This window comes from Aptenodytes forsteri, unplaced genomic scaffold (assembly GCF_000699145.1).
Source record: "Aptenodytes forsteri isolate BGI_AS27 unplaced genomic scaffold, ASM69914v1 Scaffold1, whole genome shotgun sequence".
Taxonomy (NCBI): Eukaryota; Metazoa; Chordata; class Aves; order Sphenisciformes; family Spheniscidae; genus Aptenodytes; species Aptenodytes forsteri.
In genome coordinates this window covers 1,556,426-1,580,744 of record NW_008795035.1, presented here as the reverse complement: position 1 = coordinate 1,580,744, position 24,319 = coordinate 1,556,426, and the positions used below count along the sequence as shown (strand labels likewise).

The 24,319-nt window shown below is 37.9% G+C and overlaps 1 protein-coding gene across 2 annotated transcripts in view; it reads left to right on the top strand.

The window, feature by feature from the left end:
- The first annotated feature begins 12,059 nt into the window (after positions 1-12,059).
- The window catches only part of LOC103896611 (aromatase), a 26,246-nt gene continuing 13,986 nt past the window's right edge, over positions 12,060-24,319 (top strand). The window contains exons 1-3 of one of the 2 annotated variants that reach the window (XM_009276479.1): positions 12,060-12,134; positions 20,850-21,017; positions 22,709-22,859. In XM_009276479.1, the coding sequence (XP_009274754.1) occupies positions 20,873-21,017; positions 22,709-22,859 (296 nt within the window). In that variant the 5' untranslated portion in view covers positions 12,060-12,134; positions 20,850-20,872. Of the gene's footprint in view, positions 12,135-20,765; positions 21,018-22,708; positions 22,860-24,319 lie in introns of those variants that run through there. The other variant, XM_009276478.2, reaches the window with a different exon arrangement.

Below are 24,319 nucleotides of genomic sequence, written 5' to 3'. Positions count from 1 at the left end.
CTCAGCACATAAAGCTGGGGGAAGAAGGAGGAGGAAGGGGGGATGTTTGGAGTGATGGCGTTTGTCTTCCCAAGTCACCGTTAGGCGTGATGGAGCCCTGCTTTCCTGGGGATGGCTGAACACCTGCTTGCCCATGGGAAGGAGCGAATGAATTCCCTATTTTGCTTTGCTTGCGTGTGCGGCTTTTGCTTTACTGCTATTAAACTGTCTTTATCTCAACCCACGAGTTTTCTCACTTTTACCCTTCTGATTCTCTCCCCCATCCCACCGGGAAGAGTGAGCGAGCGGCTGGGTGGGGGTGAGCGAGCGGCTGGGTGGTGCTCTGTTGCTGGCTGGGGTTAAACCATGACACGCAGGCAGAGCATCAAACTAACATGGTCGTTCTGCTAGCAGCCAACAGGGTATTTCCTTCAAAGCTAGCTTAAATGTTACTGTGTAGTACTGCACTGTGCAGTGATGTTGAGAGACTAGTTACAAAAGCTTCATTTAGAACTGCTAATAATCCTGAGTGTTTCAGGTATTAAAATTGACTGGATTCCACCAAACACTGAGTCTGCAGAGAAGGTTTTGCACTGTTTCCATTATGCTGCTGTCTTAGACAATCTTCAGCAAACACGTCTCTTCAGGGGAATAAATTTCAGCACTGCTTCTTCAATTTGAGTTTAAGTTGTTACAACCAGGTTTTTAGAAAACACGTTGTGTTTTACTTTTGTGAGCAATTTTGTAACGGACAAGTTAACATTTCATTGTAGGACTAGCTGATAAACATAATTACAGATGATTCAGAAGTCTTACCTGTGCAGGCTATGATAAATTCTGCTTTGCATTTCATAGCTTATCAGAAAGGACCCTGATTAACCATACTTACCTCATAACTTTAAAGTCAAAAATAATTTTCACAGATCACAGCATTTGGGATATATTCTGGGTCACATGCTAGATTCCCTCAGAGCTCGTGAATTCTGAGCTCGCAACCAAAGGGCAATTTTAGTTGTTTTGGTACATAATCACATGTAACTATTTCGGTTTGGCCAGCAGCTTCTTCTGCAGAAAATTACAATTATTGCATTGTGTTGTATAGCATGAAGTTGTAATATTCCATCAAACACTTAGATGAGAGGGCCTAAACATACAACATGTGTGCTTCTACAAAACTGACTTTCAGCCTTTACAAGGTGAAGGTAATGCAGAAGCTTAGAACAGTATATTTCAACACAGAGGGAATTATTTTAAAGGAGCATTTTCAGCCTGAAATTCTACACAGCTTTAAGTTGGCTTCATTAATGTTTATAGTATTTTTTTTTCTCTCCAAATACCACTTCAAAACATTCGCTTCTTGTATTTGCCAAAACAGCACAAATGGAAAAAACCCAGCATTTTATGAGAAACTGATCAGTCACAAAATACTTCATAACTTGGACTGATGTACAGGCAAATTTATATAACAGTAAAAAACCACTTTCTGAAAAACCCTCTTATATAAGCAGCAAGTCCTGTGCACAGAAAATGCTTTTGCAAACCCGCTGTGCCTTCAAGCAGTATGATGGTTAGAAAGCAGGTGCAGAGAGGCTTCTCTGAACCCTGTGCACTTCAGAGCTTGTGCAACCCAGGCTGTCTCGACAGAGAAATCGGTACCATTAGCAAAATAACCAACAGCACTTGAAGAAGCAGTTTGGAGGATTCAGAACAACTAGAAGTGGTTAGTAGCATTTTCATTTGATTACTGCGTACCTTCTTCCCAAGGTAAACTTGAGTATTATGTATTTTAATTCTACTGAGGAAATGCCTGCAGCACCTTCAGCACTGAAAATGTTCTGTTCTGTAAGCACTCTTATAATGATTGCTTTCACTTGTTGGGATTATATGCACTAGATGTTTGGCTATACTTTCTTTTTAGCAAAAAGTTTAACATTTTTGTTTTGAACTTCGCTGGAAAGCATCCCTATTTCTTAGAAAAATGCCTGAAACATCCCACAATATATCCAAGTGACCATTAGAAAGAATTCTATACGATACAACAAAAGTACAGTGGCCTCCTGTTCCCACTGTAATGGCCAAATAACAGAAATTTTCTTGGGAAAATTAAGTGGATACCGGAGCATTTCTCTAAAAGTGGCACCAATAGACAGCAAATGTATTCAAGCTGCTGAAGTCCTCCCCACAAGAACATGAAAACCCAGCAGACTTGGTGGACCCATTGCCTCCTACCACACCTGGAAAGATTCCAAGGAGTAGGAGGGTAGTGCCAGCATCTGGCCAATACACAGTGATTATCTGGCGAAACAGCAAGAAACTGCACCTCAGTATTCCTTCAAGACTGCAATCCTATCTCTCCCTTTAAAAACAGGCTAAGAAACTGAATTACAGTGCAAAGAAAGCTCAGAGAAGCGGATACTCCTGACCTTCCCTAGTGCTCTACAGGATAAACCCATAGGAGTGAGGGAAGGGAGGAAGTTTGTTCACAAAAGTCCGTCAAGTAGGAATAGTTAGAGCAACAAAAACAGTGCTTAGCAAGTTAAACTTTTGTAGAGGTAAGCAGCAACAAACAAGCTCCAGAAGTAAAGAAAAACCTTAACAGTGCAAGAAAGAGATACCTGGCGGCACTGTGTATTATCTCTTTGGGAACTTCCCCTCCAAGACAGACAGGAGAACCTGAATCCTGCCAACAGGTTGAGAAAAATATACTCAAACTACTTATTACAGAAAAGGAGGCTGCAGCCATTGCAGTGGGCCCGCATATATATGCTTAGTTATATTAATGTAACAGATAAGTTTTTAATCATGTATGTTCTCACATACATGCATACCATTTTATAAATGAAAGAGTTGACTATAAGAAATAAAAGTTCTAATAAAAGATTTTTCAACTCTCATTTTCCAACTCCCTGGTGAAAAACTGTTTTAAATGTCACGTTGTGCAAAAGAGGAAATGAACTTACTGGCATGAACCGCTCAGGCATTCAAGCAGTTACAAAGTAAAGTAGGTAATATTAACATTCAATCACTATGACAAAGTCCCGAGTAAAACAACTTCTTATAAACAATAGTAAGAAATAGTAGTATAGCATGCATATTACTTCAAAGACTTTGAAATGGGAAAAAATGGGGGAAGTGGTTTAAAAGTTCAGTAGAACGTATTCTACCTCTGTGGCTGCCCATTCAAGTACAAGTCCTGTATCACTTTTATTGCAGTCATCGCATAAAAGAATGCTGCACATGACTTGCAGAGATAGTCACTCAACTGCGTCAGCAGAGTTTACTGGAAAAAAAAAAAGAAAAAGAAAAAAGAAACAAGAAGAGAGTATTTAGCTGTCAATGAAGCCTGTGGCAATCTGAAGACTCATCCTAAACTACTCTGAATAGCCTGCACATTTTTCCATGACAAGAGAACAGATTGTCTCTCAAAGCACACTTCGCCAACACCCCAAAGAGCTGCTCCCAAATTAGTCTTATATCCACGGACGAAGAAAATCTGGGATAGTCCTCACTAGTTCCTGCACATCAAGGACAAAGAAGTCTTCCCACACCTCTTCCTTTTTCTCGCCAGCTGCAATACCAATTCAGGAGAAGGAAAAAAAAAACAGTAAACAAGTGGAACAGCTAACAAGCTGAAACTGTAGATGCTCAGATACTTAATACAAAGTTAGTTTTAGATAGCACACCCGTGACCTGTTCCTATAATACTTCATTACAGCTGCTTCTGCCTGTGACAAGAACACACTGTCCCCATCTTGAAAATAAGTAGTACTTCTTGAGTTAACAAGTGTAGTCTACCATAGTCTGAAGACCTGAACTTATGCAGGCAGGCAAATAGGAGAAAAATATCCATGCTGTTAACTCTTTCCGTTTTGACTTTCATGAGGCGTTTTATAATGCTGTTCTACCCACCTGATGTGGACAGAATGAGAAGAGTAATTTTGGGGGGAGTCACCAAGAAAAGACAGCTTAATTTTATTAGAAGGTTTAAATCCTCTTAATAGGCAACAACAGTGCTGAATAACAGCTATCTAGTGCCTATCTTCAAAGGCAATACCAACATAACCTTACAATATCCTGGGGTTTGGGGGTTTTTTTTCTTGGTTTTTTTTTTTCCTTCAAGCCCAATACATCCATTCAGGCCTAGGACCCCTTTGATCATTAAAAAAATAACAACCACCTTATTAGATATATTTGGAAGACATGGCAGACAAGTGAAATTGTTTTCTAGATAACCGTGAATTAGTATGAAGGATAACCACTAGCATATGCTTGATTTCTGAGAGAAGATTTCGAGGTAACAATAGGCAGAGATAAGTCAAGCCTTAACAATCAGACTTCAAAATCCCTTTTCTGGAAACTTACCATCTCTCCATATACTTTAAAGGACACCTTATCCTATTCCCACTGAAGTTAGGACAAAAATCCCATCATTTCGAGTGGAAACTCCATTGAACTTTACTGTCTTTTTAGTGCTCCTCTGAGTATATAGCTTTTTATATTCAATATAGGGAAAACTATAACTGCAGAGCCAACAGCTTTATACCCTATGTGTGACTTAGCACAGAGAGACTTTTTACCACATCCTTCAGTCATACGTTTTGCATGAGTGCTGCAGCAAAATGCTTTAAAAACGGTAGGCGGGCACCCTAGTAGTGTAACTACATACAAATACATAACCTTTCCATTACCCATTCCCTCCCTCTTTCCTACCATACCACTTCTCCTCAAAAGCTTTCCATTAATTTTTTGGCCTTTTCTAAATTACAACATATGTTTAGTGTTAAGAAAAAGCTATTTTGCCATTAGCTGCCACAAGCATGAGGAATATAACAAAATACTATTGAAAGTTACCAGTAAGTCAAGCACTCAAAAGTTAGAAGAAATGTCAAAATTGTCTCCTCATTCATCAAACAAAAGACTCCATTAATCTGATAGTCAAACAGTACACCAATACAACTTTCATAGGTCAGAATCTGGTATTTTTATACGGACTAGCATCTTGCCCTGATCAAATACTGGGGAACCAGCCTGCCACCTCTTTATCGTTATACTGTAGCTTCAAAAAGGTTTTTATGTTTTTGGAGGCCTGACAATAGGTTTATCACCACTTCCTACAGACAACTACTACCAAGCAAAGAGCCAGTTTTTCTTTACAAGTATTTCGAAAAGACTTATCAATGACTGCCATCACTACTCCCTTCACAGAAGGGCTATTAGATATTAAAATATTTTTCAAGATCTAGTCAAAATATTCCAAAGTATAGTCCAAGATAGTAATCAGCTCATGCAGTAGCGGTTGAGGTAGACAATTCTCAAGTAACAGTTAACATTCTGATATTAATACAATGCCACAGTGAATTACATATTTTTATCGGTAACTTAAATATCTATTCACCAAAACTACAATGTGGTGTGTGCAGCTCCTCCTTCAAGCTAAGTGATACAGGTTTGGGGTGAAAATGACCTTCAAAAGAAAAGCTGCACTAGCCCACTGTCTCCTGTGCAGCTATACACATATGTATTGTTCAGGGAACGAACGGTTGTAAGGAAGCACAGAGCACACAAACACCAAGTGAGACCTGTTTTTAAGAAAGTAAAATCACATGTACACAAATGGCTCCTAAAGAAGCTGCAGTCAGCCATACCACTTCCAGTTTTTCCTGCATCTGCATCTGTTCCAGACAGATAAAAGAAATTACTGAAGAGATCTTTTTGAGTGTTCAAGCCCACGTAGAACTTATTTTATAAAGCTCTTTCCCTCAACAACAAAAGCAACCAAGAAAAAACAACAAAAGACAGAAACACCAAACCCCAAGTCCCCAAAGGCGATCATCTGAAGACTGGTACCTGTGTCAAGGCAGTACAGGCAGAAAGGATTTCGAGAGGCACTTATTGACTGTTTTGTACCTGACGGTATAATGAGCTTCTCCCAAAGCTTTTCTTTCTTTTGGTACTCTTTAAATATTTCTAAAGAGTTGTCAGCAAGCAGAGATTCTGAGGAAGTATCCTGTAGCTAGTGGAAGCACGTGGAAGGCCCGCTTAAGAACACTGCGCTGAACACACAGACATTTTGATTTTTACATGTAATATATTAACAGAGTAGCAGCCACCACAAACATTTAGCTGCTAAGCACAGCAGTGTCACAGCAAGCTTATGCAGAAATTTTCTCTTTGTCAGTTAAAGAGGAAGGAGTAGGAGACGGTAGTCAAAATTCTTGACTAAGTAGAGTCCCAGATTATGGATGACAAAAAAAAAAAGGGATCTAAAAACCCCTCCGTTTCCAAGCCGCTGTTACAAGGTTGAGACAGGTTGGACTGGGACCAGAGAAGCAGATATGCTGCCGGGAAGATGTCAGATGAATAGGATCACAGAAAAATTAAGGCTGAAATGGACCTCAGGAGGTCATCTAGCCCAACCTCCTGCTTGACGCAGGGGCAGCTGCATTATCTGAGAAAAAAGATGGTCACTCTAGGATGATTTTACATGGAGAAGTGTTTGCTTCACAGAACCCACCACTGTACAGAGCGACTTCATCAGATCAGGGAGCGAAAGGGAACAGATTCTGGATTGCATTCTTGTTCCAGTATGGTGGTCTGTCCGTGCCGTGGCGGATGCAGATTACCCGGGGGGCTGCAGAGAAAACTAGAAGGATTGTTTCTTCCATTATTTATTAATCTTCAAGGAAAGACACATAAAGATGCATATCATCTGACTTCTTTTGGCTGATCTGGGCTTTTTTCTAACTCGTTTAAATGCAAAATAAAAACATAAAAGGCAGAAAGCAGTTTTGGCTTAGATGTTATGGAAAGACCTCCATGGAAAGAGCAGAAACAAGTGGCTTACGGCATGCATCTAACCCGTTCTTTGTTAATCTAATTTACAAGGTAGACTACTTTTATTTTACTACAATTGGTAGATTGTGTAAACGTGTCTAGCAATCACCACACACAACAAATCCATTGTGTCTAGTTGAGATAGACAAAATGACAAGTCAGTTACCCACCTGTCATTATTTTCTCAATTAATTTCTATAAAAAGTTCACTTTTTTCCCTGCCATTATTACTCCAGTCACCCAGCACTAAAAAATAAACAAAACCCCCCAAATAAATAAATAAAATTCATTTCCTAGCATCCAACATCCAGAATAACAGCTAATGTACTTTACTGAACCAGACATGCCACCATGACACTCTAGATGTTGAACATCCACATAGAACACTTTCCAACACCCTCTAAAGTTTGGGAGTTTTGGAAGATACCCTAGAAAGCGAGTTGTGAAGATCTGAGAAACAGAATTGCCAAATCAGCCTGGTGTTAGAACTGCAAGCAATATAGATCTTCTAAAGCTAGGCATAAAAGAAAAACTGTGGGCAGTACAAATGGATTTCAGCCAGTCCCACGATATGAGAGTCCTTAGGTGATCTTTTTAAAATGGCATTAGCTAGAGAAGCCAAACTCTGATTTGCATTAAGAAAACTCTGCTGCGGAGGCAAAAAGGGAGATCATCTCTACACTGAGTATAATGTTAGAACAGCCAAATAGGCCAGCTCCTTCCAAGACACTGCATAAGAAAAATTCATGCACAAAATATGAGTGATTTCCAACATTGTGTGCTCCTAACTCCCTCAAAATACACCTGCATATGTACACACAGTTCTTTGAAAGGGTGAATTTATGACAATGAATACATATGTTACTGTAAAAGGATGAAAGAGTAACTCACAAAAACGCTGATGGAAGAGATATAAACAGGTTTCAGAGTGCAGTGAATGCTGGCCAAATGAAGGAGCTGCTTAGAAGCAGCACTCAGGCACCTACCAAGGCAGCGCTGCAAGTCTCCACTGGAAATGGAAGACAATGGCTAAAAGCAGATTGCCTGCAAACATTCTGCTGTACTTTGCACTTTACTATTTACTTATTACTTTAAGAGTGGACTGAAACAGAATTAAAACAAAAAAAAATTGCAAGCAGTTCACCCAATAGAATTTTAAGGGAATTATAAGCTTTGACATAGCCAGTCTATGTTTTGTTGAACAATTTTGCTCGCCAGTGAGAGAACCTGACAGTTTTAACATTAGCTATTCCCATGGCTGATACACACTTCTAAATTATAAAGTCGCACAGGAAGTATTTGAATACAGATACTTGCAGTAGTCTCAGCTCTCTTAGTACGTGACAACTGACTTGTTTAGGATAACAGGAAAATAGTACATACGGGAAGTTAAGAGAAAAGGTAGGAGTAAAATGCCTGGTTAAATTACTACAATGTCTTTCTTGAAGTTCCTAGAAAAGACAGGTAGCCATTATCGCAAATACAGGGAGGGCTAAGGCTGTCACTTTAAATTCCTTTATCCTTAAATAGTGGAGGGAGGGCAGGGAGAGGAAAGTATATATATTTGCCCAATGCTTATACTGTCCACTTGGCATCTGTTTTTGGCCAATATCTGAGACAGAGCACCGAGCTAGATGGATCTTTAGCGTGACCTTGTGCTGACAGTCTATGTTCATACAGATGCCTTCGTTTCCTTTTATCCCAAACCAACATGGAGTCTATTAGGGACAGATTTACCAGTGACTATCCATCTTTGGGGTGAGGTGAGCATTTATCTCATACCCTAATGAGTGCAGTGAAACCATCAGGACATAAAAAGAATTAAGATCTGAGCCTGATCCCATCCTAGTAGTTTCACAATACTGATTCTTATATATTAGTGATTTCATTTCCACTGATTTAATTGAAGTTATTTTCTTTCTACATAGTTACTAGACCAGATTCAAGCCCTTATTTCTAAAACAGAACTCTAATCAATTTTATCATACAAACCACGGGGTCCCTACAGAGTTGCCTACCCTTCTGCTCAACTATGAAGAACATTTTGCATCCTTTTTCCTCAAAAGTCTATTGTAAAATATTTAGGAAAAAAACCCTGCCTTATTTTTAATGCTATAAAAAAGAACTTTGTTAATCCAGTGAATGCCTACTCAGGCTCTGAAGAATTTGTAGTATTCAACCATAGATCTTTGTAGTGAACAACAAGTCCAATCATTCTGATTGCATTATACATCCTTTTTCCAGAAAAGTCTATTGTAAAATATTTAGGAAAAAAACCCTGCCTTATTTTTAATGCTATAAAAAAGAACTTTGTTAATCCAGTGAATGCCTACTCATCCTTTTTCCAGAAAAGTCTATTGTAAAATATTTAGGAAAAAAACCCTGCCTTATTTTTAATGCTATAAAAAAGAACTTTGTTAATCCAGTGAATGCCTACTCAGGCGAAGAATTTGTAGTATTCAACCATAGATCTTTGTGAACAACAACAAGTCCAATCATTCTGATTGCATTATACAAAGTTCCGGGAATTCTTTGGCATGAAAGAACTTAAATACATTTTCTCTGGGATATGGAAATAATATTTGATTTAAAGATATAGCTCACAGGAGTCAGTCTTGACAAAACCTAGTTTAACTGTAAACAAATATTGTCACAGTATTTAACCCCTTTTATGACTTCATGACTGATTCAACTGGCTTCTTGCCCCTGAATTACAAGTCATGCACAAATTCTTCATATCAGTAAGCAGACACATAGTACTGACAGAAGAAGAAGCCCCAAACAAAAACTTCACCAGATTTTTCATTTTTAGAAATTGGTACTTTTGATTAAATAAATGATCATGGAGCAAGGTGTTACAAGGTGTTTGTGTGGGAAACTGGCCAGATCATTCTCAGACTCCCCTAAACTTCAAGCAACACATGCTGACAAAGAAAGAAATTGTATTGGTTTCGCATTCCCTATATTAACTTCTTATTTTACCAAACTCCTCATTCTGAGGCTTTTAAAAATAATATGAGTAGTTACGTAGTTTATTCTTACCATTTGCATGTATAATAAAGACTATCTAAGGATATAGGTGCTTCCAAATTAAGCTAATATTTGTTTTAATTGCAATTCAGCAATAATGAAAGTAATGCCTCCCAGAGCTCTTTTTCCAATAGCCGTGTTACTCTCTAATACTACAGCCTGACCCAACACCTATAAAACAATATACCATCTCCAAAGTCAGTGAGTGACAGTTGCAGCCACACAAGCATTTGAGGTACCATAACTTCCCCTTATATCCTAGACAGAACACAAAAGCAACGACGTGTTTGCAGTGGCAACAAATACAGAGCTTGACTTTTGATAAAAATATGCGGGGAACTCAAAGAAAACATGAGAAAACTAGCAAGCAAAGTTCAACACAAGCTGTTATTCTCCTCAGCAGCTGAAACCAAAGCAACACTAAATGCAGTAAACCAGTTTCCAATCGTGGGAAAGAGCTGGAAACTTTCTATGGTAACTTCCTTATACTGCTACATACAGCCTTCTAAATTTGGTATCCATGGAACAATCACCCATCTACTTCAGAACTGCTCATTCATATTCGTTTGTCCACATTAACAATCTATAAGAAATAAACCAAGAAATGGACCAAAACCAGCCAGAATTGTTCGCTAAAGTTCTGCCATTTCTGCTTGTACTCTAAACAAGTCTCTGCGTAACAAATAGATACGGAAGAGTGTGTGCACATGGAAAAAGAACAAGAGTTCAGTTCTCAGATTGAAATTACGTTGGCTTCTGGTTGTGTAAGCTGTGTATCTTCAATGAGGTTGCAGTAATGCCGGAAGCAGTTCCGCATGAATTCAGTCCTTATTCTCCCCAAACTGTCTGCATTATTTATTTATTTACTTACTTACTTTAAAGAAAGGCTTCTCAAAAGAGATTTCACATTCAATAAAATTCTAGGCCTCTTCCATCCTTCCCCGAGTTAAAAATATTCCATCACTAGAACTATTGTATGTAACTCTTAAATACCTTTTGTTCCAAGTGAGATCATAGTCCTTTAGATATAAGACCCTTTTACCCATTAGATGGGTTTTCTTATTAAAAGTGTTCTAATTTGTTTTATTTATTCCTTTTAAATGCTAATGCTAAAGCCTTGAGTGAATTCAGAAAAAGAAGAATGAAAACATTTTACAGGAATCTTTTACATTTGTGGCCCGACAGTGAAAGACAAGGATGCATAGTGTGTTACTGCCAGAGGACATAACACGGCCTTGCTGAAAACAGACTCGAGTGACTGGATTTTCTAAACTTGAGAGCACTAAGCCAAAAAAGATGATTTTGACCTATTTCACAAAACAGTCTATTTGGACTCATAAGGGTAAATTTATAGAAGAGGCAGCTGAGTCAGCTAAGGATTTCCCATAGCAGAAATTGAGAAAATTCAGACTTCTGTTGGTGTTTCAAAACAGTAAGTAACAGGCACGAGTACCTTATTCGTACTTCTGTGTTAGTCTCATCTTTCAATAACATCATCACCTTTTCCTATAGATCTTTGGTCATTATTTTAACGTCTCCTGTAATTGCTTAATGCAGTTCTTGAAACACTTGGATTTTCGTAAGTTAAGTTTGTTCAAGTTGCCCAAAGCTAGAGCAAAAAAGAGAAGCATCACAAAGTAGAGGAACCAGCCTTTAGTTTGTGTAGTAATTCTGAAGAGTTATCAAACCAACTGGGAATATAAAGGAAACAGTATATACAAAAATATATAGGATGGTCAGTAAGACCTTTCCAATGTCAGTGCAGGATTGTATCTTACAAAAGCTTAGACAACTTTGTGCATCCCAATTTTAGAATAAAACTTTTGGACTTTTCTTCCTTTCTGTTGGAAATTAAAAATACATTTAGATATGCTAAGAATTGATATAATTTCTGCTAGCTGCACCTCCAGTTAAATGACAAATCTCTTTCCTTGATATTCAGAGCCAAACAGAATTATAAACTTTGTTTGCTTTCCTGTTTTACTCTCCAGTTACAATTCTAATCAGCTTTAGGCATGTGTATCTCTATCATTGGCTATTTTGCAGCAGATACATTGCGCTGTAGAGATAAAATTACAAAATTTTCTTTTCAATAGCAATGGCCCCTGATCTATTACAAAAAACAAACTTCCATCTCTAAGCAACTGATCTCTTAGCAACAATAAGCACCTGCATAAAAGATGCCACAGAGTGATCACCAGAAAACCTATTCAGATCTTTAAAAGGAGCACATCAGTAACAAAGATAGCACTCTTCACCGGTAAAAATCAAGAAGTAACAAGAGGACGCAGGTAAATTTTTAATTCATATTCTAGCATTTTTCTTCAAACAGGGTGAATAGGACATTACAGAAATGTTTTTTATTTTGTTTTTGAGTGGGAAGTATGCTTTCTGGAGCTGCTTTGATCTGAGTTACTGTAATTAACTTTGTGTAAATTATATGTTGTCACTATCTAAATAGAGGTTTATTTTTTTAGTAGAAAATCTGCAGGTCTTAAACCAAATCCTTGGTATTAAAATAACAATAATGTGTTATTTATTTTGTAAGTATTCTACAAAGTTTCTTTAAAAAAAAAAAGGCACAATGTTCTTGCTGAATAGTCATCCTTAGAAAGTGCTCCCTTAGTTCAACCTTTCAAACTGTTCATATTACATCAAGAAATACTAAAACTTTTTAGGTTTTATAGGTACAGGCTCCACTGATTAAGAAACCAAACCTGTTCAGTGTTTCTGTGGTTTCTGATTTCATTCTATCTACTCTAAAGTGGATTTTTGTTCCATTCACTACATTTCATGCAAAGATGTGTACCACGACAGAGTTAAGGTAGAATAGCATGGAATAGACACTGCCAACTGTTGATGACGTGTAGCAATGTAGAATTAGTTGGAAAGTGAGTGAATTTGGACAAAAGAATGTTTCCAAGCATAACTGTCACAGCAGAGAAAAAAATGGATTATGAGTGAGGTTAAAAAAGGGTCATTAGGTAGAACAAGTCTGGAACTGACCCAGAGAATTTGTTTATTCTATCACAGCTTGATCTCTCTCAGTTGGTGCTTGCTATGGAAAAGTGCTATCTTTCTTTAAGCTACTACATCTTAGTTAATAATTATTTCTGATTAATAAAGTCATTTGCAGGAAGAATGGTTTGAGAATAGTCATGCATTCTTCCTTAGTCTTGTTTTTTTCAAATACCCAGATAAATTTTCTTCAGGATTAATTTACCTACTTTGATAGAATACTTGGTATTTACAGCCAGGAAAAAAAGTTTTATTTACATTTCTTAGAGTGGTCCCTTCTGTGTCAACTAACTTTTTGCTTAAGTTGGTCAAAGTATTTGCTAGCAATAAAAGTACTACAGCAGAGACGTAATTATGGCAGAGCGTGCTGCCTTCTGTCTGCCAAATTAGAAACAAAACCACCCACCCAGTAGTAATAGCAAACCGATGGTAGCTACATACAAAAAACCCTCCTCATATAGGTCTGCTTTGCCACAGTCATAACGAGGAAGTCTGATAAAAAGCATGTTACAGAGAAATTTCAGTTGTCTATGCAGAACTCATTTTCTGGTTAGTTTTGAGTTAATTAGAGCTTATGGTGTTCTAAGGAAACTTTGAGGTAGACAGGCAGTAAAATATATTCTTACCAGTACTGCAGAAGTTTGCGTATCTCCATAGCTCTTTTTGATGCCTTACAAGCACTGACATACCTATTCTGCTTCAGGAGATGTATGTTTCAGATGAAAACCTTTTACCATCTAATGTGGATAGTACTTTTCATGGACATTATGTTGGTTCCTAAGCAACAATGAGACCTTTTGTGAAAGGTACTAAAACTAGCAAGTTATTTTTCCAAATCATACATCAGACTGCAATTAAAACCGCAGAAGGGGACATAGTCCAAATACTAATTTCAGATCGTTCCTCTTCTGAAATAAAAATCACCATATAATTACAGATTGTTCAGAAAGCAGAAACCCTTATTGTGCAGTCATTTGGGAAGCACGTAGTGTACCTTGCCTCAGACATCCATGTTTTTTAAATAGCTACAAGAAAACAGTATGGATACTGGCCAGAAAGGAGAGAGATGACTACCAAATTTTTAGTTACATAGAGCAGGTTATCACTCCAAGTCTTGCTCACTACAGGCAATCGTGGTTTTACGACTGGCTAGTTATTTTGAAGGCTTAACACTAGTGGAAAATGATTTTTCAGGATGTGACTATTCACCCTCTGAAGATCAATTCAGACATCTAAAGTAACTAGCAATTTCTAGAAGGATACAGTCAAATCAAGACCTTCAGAATATCAGAACCTTCACTGGCTAGTCCCAAAGACAACATCCAAACCAACCTGACAGTATATTATAAATACTTTATTTTGGAAGCTCACTAAGGTCCATGGTCAATAACAACATAAAAAGCTCATTTAGCCATTTCAGCAATAATTTATCATCTTGGTCAGTACTTGGTTATACGTCAGCAACGTCAGATCTTTGGCATTAAGGATCACTAAAAGGATCCATTAACTCCTTTGGAATGTTTAAAGGCGGGACTTAGAGCTCTATTGTACCAGAAAAATCATTTACATAAATCACAAGGAGAAGAGCAGCCTGTAGGATTCCTATTCAACTACCACCTTGCAGAAATTACAGCGGCTTCAGATGGCTCCTCCATGATACCTAAATGTGTGTGTAAATGACTCCCTGTTTGATACGTGACAACTTCTGATTTAACCCAAAAGATATCTCAGTAGATGACCTGGAATGACAGGCACAAAGACGGTAAGTTCACAAAATGAAGGTTTCAGCCACCATGTAAAGGCACAGAAAAGAGGCATTGCCTTTACTAGTTATCCAAATAGTAATATTCAAATAGAGTCCTACATTCATAGAAGATATTTTTAACACATTTGTTTCCCTGTGAATGGGTTCGATCTGCATTGACCAGTTAAGTCCCAGACACATGCTAGTACTAGCTGGTGCTCAGTAAACTAATTGACCAGACAGACTCCAAACAACAGGAATGTCAGCATTTACAACAGTACTGCAACTCAAACCTTCTCTGCACCTTGCAAACTTCAAGTAGGAGGGGTGACAAGAAATAGAGTTCTGTGGCCACTGAGGCAGATAAGAAAAGCCAAGTATTGTTTACAGTTGTGTATGAGCCACTGGTGGCCACCACTAACATACAACAAAGATGCAGTAGCATTTTAGAAGTGATACTGAAGGCAGCTGACAGAGCTTAAAAACTCAGAGAAACATGCTCTAGGGATAGATCCTATTCAGCTGTGAAACAAGGTAACACTGTCATAAGAAGGCTCACTAAAATTAAGAAAACCACAATTCCAAATAATAGCAGAGGCATCAAATGCAACGATCTTTCTTATCTCACAGTACAAACATATCCGTGATTTTGTGGTGTTGAAAGAATACATTCTGCATTTCTGTCTCACTTGCCCTCTGACACAATGTTGGGCTCCCACCTCCTCCTTATTTGTCAAGAGCCCCTTTAGATTGCCAGGATGATCATTATTAAATTCCCACTTCCAAGCTTCTGCTGAAAGCTGTCACCTCTTCCTTCCCTCTTCTTCCTCCTCTAACCTAAACAACAGATATAAATTTACCAGTGCCATTTAGATTAGATTTCATAGTAAGTGAGTGGTACAGGATTAGTCTACAAGGCTGTAATAATCATTCAACATTGCTAGAATACATTTCCATAGTAATTAGATGTGATAGACCTCTACGACTACACAAATTCTAGCCCACTGACTCAAACTCTGGAAATGACTGAAAAAGGTAACCATATGCAGTGTATTCATTCCCTAATGGTCACATTTTACCATAATTATCTTTCTTTTGAGTTGCAGAGGTTTGAATTAAAAGTAGGAAACAGACCTAAACAAGCCAGCCTGCTTTCAAAAGCAGAGTAATATAAACACCTGACTTTAAAAAAGCTGCTCTGCACATTGTAATTGCAAATGAAACCATCTATAATAAGACGGATGTCACCTGGAGCAAAGGATCAGATCACTAAAGCACAGATTCAGAGCAAGTGAAAAATGAATAAGAAAAAAAATATTATAATCAAAGACAAAGACTGTCGCAGCAAGAGTAACACAATATCAGCTGACCAATAAATTGTGCTGGAAATCTCTCCGTGACATCCCCATTGCATCCTGAGAGCATTACAGCATTAGAAGAGACCACAGAATATCAGGGAGCAATTTCCAGGGTGACGCTAAACATGCAATCCGATGCTTACAGAGTAATTGTACAGCTCAGTTTACAAGGAATGGTATGCACTCTCAAGTTTAAAAAAGTCTTTTGATGTGTTCTCAACTTTAAACCCCACAGACTTTCAAGGGAACAAGAAAATCCCTATCAAGGCTTATGTGACACATGCTGTACTCCTGGTGATAATTATCCACTTCAAATTAATTAATTCTTTAAAAGGAATGTAACCATGTAACAAAAAAGTAGATTCTTTTTAGTGGTTCTTACAATAGGTTCCACGCAAATGCAACTAATTTTACAGTAGTCCCACATATGACTTCTTATTCAATAGCTGGGAAAATAATTTCCGACTTTGCAATAAAATCCACAGTTTGAAGGCAATGTTAAAATAATTGTATGGAACTCGTTCAGTACAAGCTCTGTTAAAGAGATCTGACATGCAGTTAAGAGTCAGAGACAGTTCTCATCCTATGTTAAGTGCTATAATCCCAATGCAGCAAGATAGTTGCATGCCTAAAACTAATTAAAACCAACTATGTTATTTGTCAAGAGGTTCTGTGTTCCTTTTAGGCTATATCAACATGGGCAAACACTGTGGTACAATGGGAGCAGATCCATAAAACAAAACTGTTGGTGATGATCCATTCCCTACACTATACACGTTTCATGGGAGTTCACTTCACTATAGATCTAAACTGGTTTTGTCATTTGAATCCCCATTAAAAGCTGGTGTGCATGAGACACAGCTTTGGAGTACGTTACCTGATTTATTTCCACCCAAAAAGACCCCAGTTTGCACGCTCTGAGATTGCTCTGTGATACGTACCGAAGCACGGGAATAGGAATCATCTGAAGGTTTGCTACCAAAGTGTACCCCTGATACAAACTAAAACAGCAGCGCAGGCACCATGAGCCGCTGTCCTCCTGGACTGCTGCACGTTCAGGCAGCATCCACAGAACAAATACAAGAAAACCACTACTTGCCTAGCTAGATATTAGCCTTCCAGTTGTGAAATGCACAACAAAAGCTATCTGCATACTTACATGAAGAAGGCTGAACCGTTACAGTCTGCACAAAACTGTCAATCTTAATTGAGTGAAAACAGGCAATATGTAGAATCAGCTTCTAGAAAGAGAGGAAGCCTACATAATTTTATCCGGAAAAATAAAGACTTACTGGGCTTATATAAGCCAATAGATTTACTTTTGTGTGAAATCAGTCTATTTAAAATTTTATTTTTCCAAACTGTTTAGTTAAACCTGTATCAGTTGCTTCAGGTGCTGCTAATATTGGTCACTAACCTTTGGGGATTTGTAACAACTAGCAGATTTTTTTTCCCCATGTTCCTCCTGACAGATGAACCACTACAGAGGAAGGAATTCCAGCACTCAAGAAAGGTTCTTCAAGAGTTTTCAGGCAGTTTTATGAGCTCCTTCTCAAAATTATCAGAAATTTTCAGCTCCAGTTCTATAGCATGATACATAATTTGCTCTTTTACTGACACAGTCATTAAGTACAAAGCTCCAACTGGAAGAAAAGGGGTCAAGACAGTTGTCCTTTAGATATATGGACTTTCTTCTTTACTGTGGACCCTGTCATCATTCATCGTGTCACCTTTTGCAAGAAAACGTTTAGCAGAACCTAGAATTTTCTCAGAGTTTATAGTCAAGACTTAAAGATCAGCAATCTAAAGGGCCCTCTGCTGGCAGACGCCTTCCCAGCTGTTAAGATCCACAATTACTGTCAGGTCAGGCAGCCTGTGCACATCCATCTACTTTGTCACAAAAGCACTTCCTTATAATAAGTCTCTTCCCTCCCACTTTTTGATTTTAAAAGCTTTTTTGCCCCATCCCCGTCCCTGCTCCACCATATAAGTAACAGTCAGAACCAACAAATCCCTCTGATCAGACACATACCTCAACCAGCTGCAAGGAAAGGAAAATTACCTCTAGAAGATTTCAAGACAAAATGAGCAAGAATAGTGAAAGGTTCTTTCATGCACAAGGGGTACTCTGGCTTTGTTCCATTTCTAAACTTCTTCAGTCTATTCAGTGACTACTTGCTATCAAAATTTACTCGGCTGAGGTTTTATTAGGAGTGATTTACCCCATGGACAATTCTTAAAAAAATACAATAGGTAAAAGCAGGACAAGCAGTTCAGCTGAAATATTTTTAAGGTGAAATTTTCATGGTCTAATTGGCTCTTGCAATGAAAAAAGCAATAGAAATGCAAACCCTGAAAGTCTGCTTGGATCATACTCATCGAAATGAGGCAAAGAACTTCTCAATACAAGAAATGTCCGTTGCTTGTTTTAAGAGCTTGAGGAGCCACTTTGACTAAAAGACAGACTACTTCAGATCAGTTCAAGAGTATAAAAAGGATTCAAATTTAATATAGTGCCTTTAGTACCTTTTATCTACACAAGAGCATGATCCAGGATATAAAAATTAGAAATCTAAAAGCAAGGTGCACACTGATGTATTGGATATCATGGCACAGCAAAAGAGATTTTATTCTTTTACTAATAAATTATAAAATTATGAAGTTGGCATAGTCTAGAACCTAAAACCCAATCCATTACAATCTGTATATTTTGAAAAGATAGAAACCTGCCTCCATTCCTCTGTCAAGACAAAGATAAGCTTTAGCTGTGAATAACTAAGAACTGAGCAAGATCAAAACTCAGGGTTGATTTTTTAGAAAATAAAAAGGGGAGACTCATGCTTGCAAAGTGCACCGTGCAGAGATACGAGCACCTTGAACTCTAGCACGGCTTAACCTACAGAGATAATACTGATAGATACACGTTTGTACATATAGGTGTGTTTATTTCATAGCACCCAAATGCATAACCACCTACATACTTCTCGTCATAGGGAATGAGGCAGAGAAACTACTGTACAGACATGCCAGAATGTTTTGGAGATTAAAAAAAAACCAACATAAAACAACGAACATCAGAGCCTATCTGTAGCAACGGAGTACAAAGATGAAGTTAATCCATATCCAGAGAGAAAGCAACAAAAAAGTGAAACTATATGCCCTAAGTGTAGTTATTTCCTTCTATAATGCTGTACGCTCACATAGCGAAAGGGACTGAAACTAATAAAGGTATTTGTATATACGTGCAGGCATGCTTTTATTGTCGTAACAAATAGTACTCAAGGAAATTTAAAGCTAGCATTTTTACTTGTACTGAACAAACATCATTAGCATGCAACAGTACACTAGTGAAACTAATAAATACCATCACATGATTAAAAAATGCTTGTGATTACAAAAACATTTTTCACAACATGCAAGACAGTACAACAGTTGACCGTGTACAAGATGCAATACGCACACGGACGCTCTCGTAAGAGGTGTGCTGCTAGCTGTTGGAATAGCACGCATGTTTCTAAAAGGTCACCTGGCGAATTTTGTCACGGTCATTTTGGATCTCAGCAATACCAGAAGCCTTGCGTAGCAATTCCCCAAAATACTGGAGCATTGCATGCACCTGCAAGGTTTTGAGCCACTGCTTGCTCCCTTCCCCAGGATTTTGCCTGTACTCTATGCATTTTCTACTTCGACCATGAATACCGACCTTCTTACTATCTAGAAAGCATCTATGACATTCTTGGCTTAGTTTAACATAATCATAGCACTGACAGGTACTACAAAGTAAGCTGTACTTTCTTCTGCAACGTGAGACCAAAGCACAAGATAAACAAGAAAGGACTTGCTGAAATCAAACAGTAACAAAAAGTCTTCCTGTTAAGTAGATACATCCTTCAATTCTGAAATACCGTCACAGGAAGGAACAAAGCAAATCTATTCTTAATTATTGTCAGAGCAGAATTAAGAAGGTGTTTTATTAATAAATTACTGTGCAGATGCAAGCAGTGTCTTTCTGTGGTTATATGAGTTCTCATTCACAGAATAACATCTTCCTTCTCAGGTACAATCACCTCTCATATTTTATGACTTAAAATCAAGAACATGCAAAACCACTTCGAAGGAATCCTTCTACTCCCCCTATGCATAACAGACCTGTCCATTTGCTTGGTTTTTCTTTCCTGTGCCAAGTGCTGGTTACTGCCTGAGGAAAAATACGGTACCAGACAATCCATGATCCTATCAGTATGGCATACACTATATTTTTCAAAGTATTTAGCAAGAGAACCATAAAGAAATGCAATGTATTATACTACACTCAAAGGTTGACAATAAAAAAAACATAATACATTGTTTCAGACAAAAACCTGGGGTACACTCTATCTGCATCATGAAAAACTAAAGTAGTTATTCTGGAAATTCAAGGACTCTGGCATTACGGGCATGCAGGAAGGAAAAAGGCTAAGTAACAGAGATAAAAGCTCGCGAGTGAACTCATTCAGTGCTTCCACATGTGCTGAAAGTATCACTTCTTGTGTTTTGGTTAGAAATTTGCAAGGAGTAAACCTCAGTCTTGGCAGCCAAGTCAGTATCAGAGATAAGAGGTCTGTCAGCCAAAGTATCCAAAACTATGCTTCAATATCAAGGTCAGAAAAGCTTTGTTATTTCCAAGAAAAAAAGAGTGTCTGCTGCATGTCTGTTTCGACTTGTGATGTAGCTTGTCCTGGCAAGCAGTCCAGGCAGTCACTCTCATTATAAAATAAAGCTACCTCAAGAGCTAATTTGCTCATTTACAAGACCTACAAAGGGGTTGAGAGGTACCGACTAAAGCTGAATAGATCGCTGAGCTTTGAAAAACTCTCCTTCTTTCCCCTTTCTCTCTCTCTCTCAAGCAAAGCAGAATCTCTCGGAAAAGATGGTACTGGAAACGCTGAATCCAATGCACTACAACATCACCAGCCTAGTACCAGAGACGATGCCAGTGGCCACAGTGCCCATACTCATTCTCATGTGCTTTCTGTTTCTAATATGGAATCATGAAGAAACTTCATCAATACCAGGTAAATTAACTTAGCTATAGTATCACCTAAAAGCTGTCAGAGTATGTTTTTTGTTTGTTTCTCAAATTTAAGTGAGAAAGTAATGCTGAATAATGATTGTATGCCAACAAAATTTACTAAGACTCAGTTTAAATAATACAGCTTTTTAAAATAACTGATAAAAGAAAGCAGGCTTTATTTAACCTCAGAACTTCCATAATAACCCTGGCTTGGCTGTATAAATATACAACATTTAGTTTTCTGCTTTATTACGTATATGTTAGAAAGATATAATACCATTTTACAAACTCTAGAAGTTCATATTTTCATGTGCATTATAAACTACTTTTTACGTATTTTAAGTTTAAAGCTTTCTAAATTGTCTTTACTAGAAACAAACTATTACCTAGGAAATTATTCAGATTTTAGTAATTATCAATTTTTCTCTCCATGTTTGGCACTGAAGACCCTCCAGAAGAGAACATCAAACGGTTCCCCTTTCAGAGGCCCCTTCTGTAATGTTTTGGGGGCTTATGGTAGACATTACTGATTCAGCCTATTTTTCATTAGATGCAATGCAATGACCTACCGCATGAATGAGAACAGCGTACACATCTCACGAAGGTGTTTGACAGGAATAATCCTAAACCAATTCAGTGGCACCTGAATGAAATTCTGAGAAGAGATCCTTACCAAACATCCTTCAATATGCTAAAACTCTTCCAAAGTTAGGGAACAGGGAAAAGTATTCGCAGAAGGTTATGCATTCTATCTGAATGCTTGAACGGATCAACAAGAAGACAGAACTAAATTAATATGCTTTAAGTTTACAGGTATTTAAATAATCTGGGTTCTTGTGATTCCTATTAGTAAACGGTGGAGCCGTAAGCAACTTCTACATTTTTAAACAGTGTACAAAAGTTTTGTAAGTACTCGATTTGTTTTGTTTTATGGGGTTAGATTTATGTTTTACAGACAAAAGGGGCAAATTAAGCTTTCCCTGAAGAAGGAAACATCCTTTAAAAAGTAATTAAAGGCAAATTCTCTCCTGCTCTCGCCACTTTCTCTTTTTTGTTCTAAGAGGGAAATTTGGTGCTGAGTTACAGTGGAAGGATTTAGTTGAGAACTTTGTTGACTAAATGCTTATTAATCCATTCTTAGCTCCTACTTAATCATGTTTTCATAAGTTGACAGCAGTAAAAATACTTTTTCCTTTAAATATGTTTTCTCACTCTAGTATTAATGACTTTAAGAGAAGCGTAATTAATTACATTTAATTACATCAAAGGAATATTGACTTTTGTAGATGTTACTATGACACTTCAACACAAAAAATCACTCAAAGGATTTGTTAAAATCACAAATTAATAAGCCATATGCATTTTCTCTAGATCATTCCTTCTTTCTGATATCTAGCCACTGTCCCTCCAAATGTAAGCAATCTCAAAGCAGCAGTTTGAAGTTGTACAAAGAGGTAATGAATGTCACTAGTTGTACGTACATTGAAAGGACTATGGGCTTCCACAGATATTAAGTGAGGCTTCAACAACGTAGATGCAAGTTTCTCTAAGACAGAATTTCAGAATGGGATCGTAGATGTGAAGGGCCCAACAGACCTTGACTGTCATCTGTTAAAAAGCTCATTTCAAAAGGGTATGTTCTTGTCAGTGAGCACTGCTGAGACCACACTTTTCTTACCCTATTTTTCTTAGGGCCAGGATACTGTATGGGAATCGGTCCCCTCATTTCACATGGGAGATTTCTCTGGATGGGAGTAGGTAACGCCTGCAACTACTACAATAAGACATATGGAGAATTTGTCAGAGTTTGGATCAGCGGTGAAGAAACGTTTATAATTAGCAAGTAAATCCTTATTTTCTATCCTTAATAACATGAAGAGCTTTTTCATATTTTTACAACCTCTTTGCTACTTTTTCTTCTAAAGTAGAATCGAAGTTGTTATTATTTTCAAAAATTATCCTAACATAAACCTTTTACCTCCTGCGGTTCACAGACCTTTTTCTAATCTTTTGTTTCTTTAAAAAGGCGCTACTATTGAAGTCTATGTGAATTCTCTCATTTTCTTCGTGGAAAGGAAGATTAAGCACTGTGGCTCAATCCTAAAAAAATGTTTACCATCTCTCTTACTATTCCATTTAATATTAGGATTACATACAGGAACCTAGACTGACTGCAATGCAGGATTAAGCCAAGTTTTAGTTTACTATGTTCTTAAGTTTCTCCTTAAAAGGGGAGTAATGCTTGAAGATTATGGCTCCAATTCAGCAAGTTAATTAAGCAAATGCAGCGTTATAAGAGTAGGAGTAATTCCACTCCAATTAATGGGATTACTCATAGACTTCGACTATACACAGTATTAAACATAATGCTAAACCACAGCCTATCATTTTATTAGCTCCAGTGGATGGTTGCTTTCTTCTTACATTGGATCTTCTGGAGGCTTATGAGTTATGCCATGAAAAAAAGAGTAGTAAAATGTTTACCATGTGTAATCAATAAAGAATCACAACCTTTTTATTAGCAATATCCATCAATCCATACTCAGCATTCATTATCTAAAAGCTTTTGAAAGACAATGTAGTGTAGAGGACGACTGTCACAGGATTTGCCACGTGAAGCAAGTCAGCTTCATCTCTGTTTTTACCTCTGTAAAAAGAGGTAATCATGACAGGAAAACTATTCACATTCCTGCCCTACATAGGTGTTATAAATATCAACTACTGTGCTATAATGTTTTGATAACGTAAAATGCTATGAGCTCTTATTGCTGTCTTCCACTTTCTGTACTACCAATTCATCAGAGGCAAACCAGGAATGCTGATAAACAATGCTACAGCTGCATCAGACTTTACAGTCATGACATCACTTTTCAGACTTTTTTTTTTTTTTGCTTAAAAACATTGACAGTACCTAGAGCACTAGTACTTAGGGTTTGTTTGTTTTAAACAACAATGTAGGAAAAAAGTTTTCAGTGGATCATAAATTCATTGCAAAACTAAGCTGCCCAGCAGAGAAGGACCTGGGGGTGTTGGTCGACAGCCAGCTGAACACGAGCCGGCAGTGTGCCCAGGCGGCCAAGAAGGCCAATGGCATCCTGGCCTGTATCAGAAATAGTGTGGCCAGCAGGAGTAGGGAAGTGATCGTGCCCCTGTACTCGGCACTGGTGAGGCCGCACCTCGAATACTGTGTTCAGTTTTGGGCCCCTCACTACAAGAAGGACGTCGAGGTGCTGGAGCGTGTCCAGAGAAGGGCAACGAGGCTGGTGAGGGGTCTGGAGAACAAGTCTTATGAGGAGCGGCTGA